The sequence below is a fragment of the Tubulanus polymorphus genome, chromosome 11 (genome assembly GCF_964204645.1).
Source record: "Tubulanus polymorphus chromosome 11, tnTubPoly1.2, whole genome shotgun sequence".
NCBI classification, from domain to species: Eukaryota; Metazoa; Nemertea; class Palaeonemertea; order Tubulaniformes; family Tubulanidae; genus Tubulanus; species Tubulanus polymorphus.
Genome location: NC_134035.1, coordinates 6,512,821 through 6,518,032, shown reverse-complemented (window position 1 = coordinate 6,518,032; position 5,212 = coordinate 6,512,821). Strand labels below are relative to the sequence as shown.

Genomic DNA, 5,212 nt, shown 5'->3' with positions numbered 1-5,212 from the left:
CCAGAGTTTCAATTACAATAAAATTCAAATTGGCTAAAAAAAGTACATAAGACTAAATGAAATCAGGGAAGTGTGATGAGATGGAATACGGACGCTTTTAATTGCCGGATGTAGGCTATTCAATTCAGCCCGTACATCAAAGGTTACCGCAACAGCAGTAAGCTACGCTTATCGAGTGTGTGTTACCAGCTGAACACCAGTCAACATCAACTTTGATTCGGTCGCAGAACAACCCGCAATAGTTTTAGCCCGATAAATGTTCTGCGATCGATACTACGCATGCGCACTGCAGCTCATTGAACAACGTGGAAGTGGCTCTGTATACACATATTTTTCTTTAGAAAATCGGTTGAAATTCAACAATTTCTCGTAAAATTTGTCCAAAAAGGTATGTATTTTTATTCTTCTATATCTCCGAAACCCGGTATCGGAACATTAAGTATTTATATTGTGATTAAAGTCTGTTTTTATGTGTTAAACATATGTTTTTGCCAGTTCGTTCCGATTCCGGGTTTAGCGTTATTTGGGCCTTGAAGATGTCAAATATTTCGGCCCAGACTCGCGCAGCTTTCGTTTCTGACGTCATGTTGCTATGTTACGACACAAACATATACACGAAGTATGATCTTTAAAATGTGTATTTACTACATAATAATGTTACTTAATAACGCTTACATTAGGCCTACAAATTATTGTCCCCCATATAAACCAAGTTGCCTAAATAGCATCAGCAATCTCATTTAATTAACCTTTTCTTGTTTTTAGTCATGGATGTTTGTCGATTGTGTGGAAAAAATGCGAAACCTCCGGATCGTCGTCCTATCGATAAAAATAATTTCAAAAGCCATGTGAAGGAGTTGTTCAACATTGATTTTGATGATGATACTGAACAGTACCCGATATATATCTGTAATATGTGTCGTGTCAAATTACAAAAATGGCGTAAGAACAAAAACGTTAAAAAAACTGTCCCTGTGACTATCAAATTAAAACAATGGACATGTAAACCACTGGTCAATTCCAAGTCTGGACGGCGACGTATTTGTAGTCAAAATTTTATTGATCGATTTTCCATAATGTACTGCTGCCATTCCATTTGAACTGAATTTAAATACTCGATGGTTAATCACTTCAGTCATAGCCTTTTCCAAATATATAGTGTTCCTGCGAAGATAATAATAATGATTATTATTTTAACATGTACTTATCTGGATTTTTTATATTATGTTTATATATTATTTTCTGTATTCGTTTATTATTTTATAACCTAAAAGGATTGTATTGATTATAAAAATAAATTTTAAAAAATACCTGTATGTGTGTTTTCTCGTGTTCAGATCGCAGTCTCTGGTCAGCTGAGCCTGAGAAGTACCTATATGAAAAAGAAAAGGAAAGAATAAAGTGCCTGCAATTAGGTGGAAACTATTCCGATATTTCATTGATTCAAAAGGAATAACACTCACTAGAATCGGCCGAATTAGTTGATCCTGATCCAGAGGATTCCCGTAATATTTCCGTATCGATCTGAACCAATTCGTCACTATCAAAGAATAGATCGTCAAAATCGTCATCATTTATAATTTCGTTGACAACCGTTGCCATTTTAATACAGTGGAAAGAACCGATATCACGATTGATAAAACACTATATCCGTCTGAAGCGATGTAGAGAGAATCCCACAATGATAACGAAAAAGTCCAAAAATGTTAGTAGTTTATTCAACGTTTCGTCTATGTCCTAATAGTCATCTTCAGAAATAATGAATAATACAGAAATTATGAGAGATATATACAATCCAGAGACAAAGAGACTAATTCAAGTAATCAGAGATGATACTAACTAAAGGAAAATTAACGTAGAAACAGTTACACGCTAAAACAGATTAAAGAGAAGCAGTTAAGAGACAAACTAGGGGGCACTTAAATTTAAGACAATTGTGAATACAAGTTGATCGACTAAAATTGATGAGGGGAAATCAGGTGTTGAGTTTAACCAGTTTACAGAGGAATTTTTATATAAGTTTATTGTGGGATGAAAAACCGATATTCGGAAACAACTGAATTATTACGGAGATTCCCGATCTCGCTGGTTATCGCTTATCGGCGCGTTACGTAACAAAGCGCTCGCCGACGAACCGTTATCGGCTTTAGGGCAATTACAACGCACATTCGACAAGAGCTGCACAATAGCGTCCGTATTCCATCTCATCACACTTCCCTGATGAAATGAACCATTTAGTTACTGCAAACCTATTCCAGTGTTATGTCGATCGTGTTGAATCACTTTGCTTGGTTTGAAAGAATCAGATCTTCTATGGTGCAACATCGGTCGAAGAGAGATATCTTGGTGTTGACTGTCCATCTAACTTCATGCGTTTGACATTGGAATCAGCATCATACTCATTTGAACTGCAAAATATTCATACAACATGAAAACCTACAGTACATGTATACAGTAATCAAAATTTCACCGATGTTGGATATTTGAATGAACGTTAGGCTTATTTCAGTATTCTAAAGCAGGAAATAATAAGCCCAATCAATAGGCCCTATTCCCATTGGAACAATTGTATAGGCCTAATGCGTACAGCTGTACCGTACACAGTCAAGAATGGAGAAATCGGTATACCAAACCTACGAACAGCAAAATGTACAGACCTACAATGATTTCTGGTATACAAGCCGTGACCATATGAACGTTTTGGATCTAGGTTTGACTATTAATATCAGCAGGTCAGAGAAGGCCTGGCCAAATTTAATCACATGGCTCAAATCAATTGGCCTTTCTGCGTGTGAATACTTCACTGTTTTGTTTTAACTAGGGGTCCAGGGACACCATGCCCACTTGGGAAGTGGTTCCGAATGCTCAACAATCTAACAATTTCAATATTCAACGCCCCCTGGTGACCATATTCAAAACCCATTGACCTTGAAACTCACCACAATCATAGAACATGTCACGAACCATAACTTTGTAATTGATCATGGTAACAAAATATGCCGAGGTACCAATATAATAAGGAAATACTAAGTTATTCTACTATTCAACGCCCCCTGGTGACCACATAGAATAACTATTGGCCTTAAAACTTGCCACAATCATAGATAATGTCATGAGCTGTCATGATTTTGGCGAACAACAATGGCTGCCAGTCGGCCATCTTGATTCTGACAGGGCCAGTTTTTGGGCTGAAGATGTGTCTAGGGTAGATACATGTGTAACCCAAATATCAAGACATTACATTGAAGCCTCTTCAAAACTTCCCAAAATAACTGGATTCCGTCTACGGACGGACGGATGGACGACGGACGAAAAGTGAACACAATAGCCCGCTGGGACTAAAGTCCCAAGTGGGCTAAAAATAGGCCTATCGAGTGAATTAGTACATAGACTGAATTAGACTTTAGGCTAGTCCTGACCAAATCCTATCCATGTTATAATGGCACCAGTTATTAGTAACATCACTGTAGGGCAGACGAGAGGGGAAAAGTTGTGTTTGTAGCACATAGGCATGGTATAGGCTTGTCGCACTCACTTAATACTTAAAACGCTGTTGTTACCTGTACGTGACTGTACGGCGATTACTACAGGTTAGCCATATGTGAGTACGTTGACGCTCAGACATGCAATATTGGGATTCGAAACCAAACGAAAAAAAAAATCCAGTAGAAGTCCAGTGAGTTACCCACTGTGCCACAGAACTAGTTAGTTACCTAATCGTTGGTGGTAAGCTTTTTATAATCGGATGGGCTTATACCAACGTTAGGGATGACAAGGACCAAAACACGGTTGAAAAAAGTAACACTTCAAAAATATACTTTATATTCACTTCAGTCCAAAATTAATGGCTTAATTCACAATCTAACACATGTACCTTTCGAAATAATCCAATTTCATGTATGTTTCGAGTGGTTAATCAACATTATTTTGAGAAATTAATTAATTTCTCCACCAATTTCGCCATTGGCCGCCATTTCTCTGTATTGCACATGTGGGATGATAAGACAAGGGGACCTACAAGGATTTATATAAAACTTCCAAGACGAAACGACAATTTTTATTTTTGATGGTTTTCCAACTTATATTTCAAATCTTCAGGTTTTCCATATTAAATTATGAAATAATAAATTCTGGTAAAAGAAAAATGTGAATAAGTGTTGATTTCTTAATTTTTTTCAATTTCGTCGTTTCGCTTCGTTAGTTTGTGCTGTTGTCCTGGCCTCAGTCCACAGGTGCCACCACCTCCAGTAATTTTCAAAATGGCAGCTGTTGACCCGACGGAAATTTACTCTCACTTTACGGCCGATTTGCACATGGATTAAGATCGTCAGGTGAGGTGTTATAGGTATCAGACAAACTACGAATCTGTTGTGCGTCGATTACAACAAAAATTAGACGGATATCTTAGGCCTAAGAGACAATGAAATGCCAGGCAAATTACTCGTCAGTCAAATTGGCTGACGAAGATTTCATACAAAAATGACCTTCCCATTCCTGACTGTGGTTTGTGAAAATATCCGATTGTGAAACTAAACCACAGACAGGTTACTGACTACCACAGAACGTAACTGCAGGTTAGATGAAATTTGATTTACAAATAGCCTAGCCTCACCTAACCCAAACTCTATTCTTTTACGCACGCCTGTTTGCAGATTATAGGAACTCACGTACGGCGTTAGTAGGGAACTCACGTACGGTTAACCTGTGGAGATCACCGTACAGTCACGTACAGGTAACAACTACGTACTTAAAATGCTATTGGGTACTATATAATAGGCCTATATAGTGTAACCGTCGATCTGTGAAGGTAAATCCGGTTCTCCACCATCTGTAACCGGCTGGTTGTTGTATCGGCAGGCTGGCTGGGGAACTAGCATTTACACCAGCGGTAGAGCTATGAAATAGTAGAGCTATGAAATGTTATGAACTGTTCGATATGACATTGTAGATCTATATGATTATGAAATATGGAAATTATGTCAGGGTGACAGATGCCCCCTTGTCCAATTAAATTTGGTCCTCCAAATTTCGGAAAACGCAGATGCTATAACTTCATTAAAACTCCTTCCATCGCAAGACATGAAAGATTGACTTTCACCCCGCGAAAATGTGCAAACGCTGGACAGTAACGGCCGGATTCTCAGTCATTCACGAAAGAGTCACATGTTGTAGTTATTTATGGACGATGCGATAAGACGTTAACCGTGATTTT

At 38.0% G+C, this 5,212-nt stretch overlaps 1 protein-coding gene across 1 annotated transcript; it reads right to left on the bottom strand.

The window, feature by feature from the left end:
* Positions 1–986: 986 nt before the first annotated feature.
* Positions 987–1,602, bottom strand: LOC141912963 (uncharacterized). The gene is made up of 3 exons (XM_074804400.1): positions 1,464–1,602; positions 1,312–1,372; positions 987–1,164 (listed from the first exon to the last, which is right to left on the bottom strand). Exons 1-3 carry the CDS (start codon positions 1,600–1,602, stop codon positions 987–989), a joined length of 378 nt encoding a protein of 125 aa, XP_074660501.1.
* Between the last annotated feature and the right edge of the window lie 3,610 nt (positions 1,603–5,212).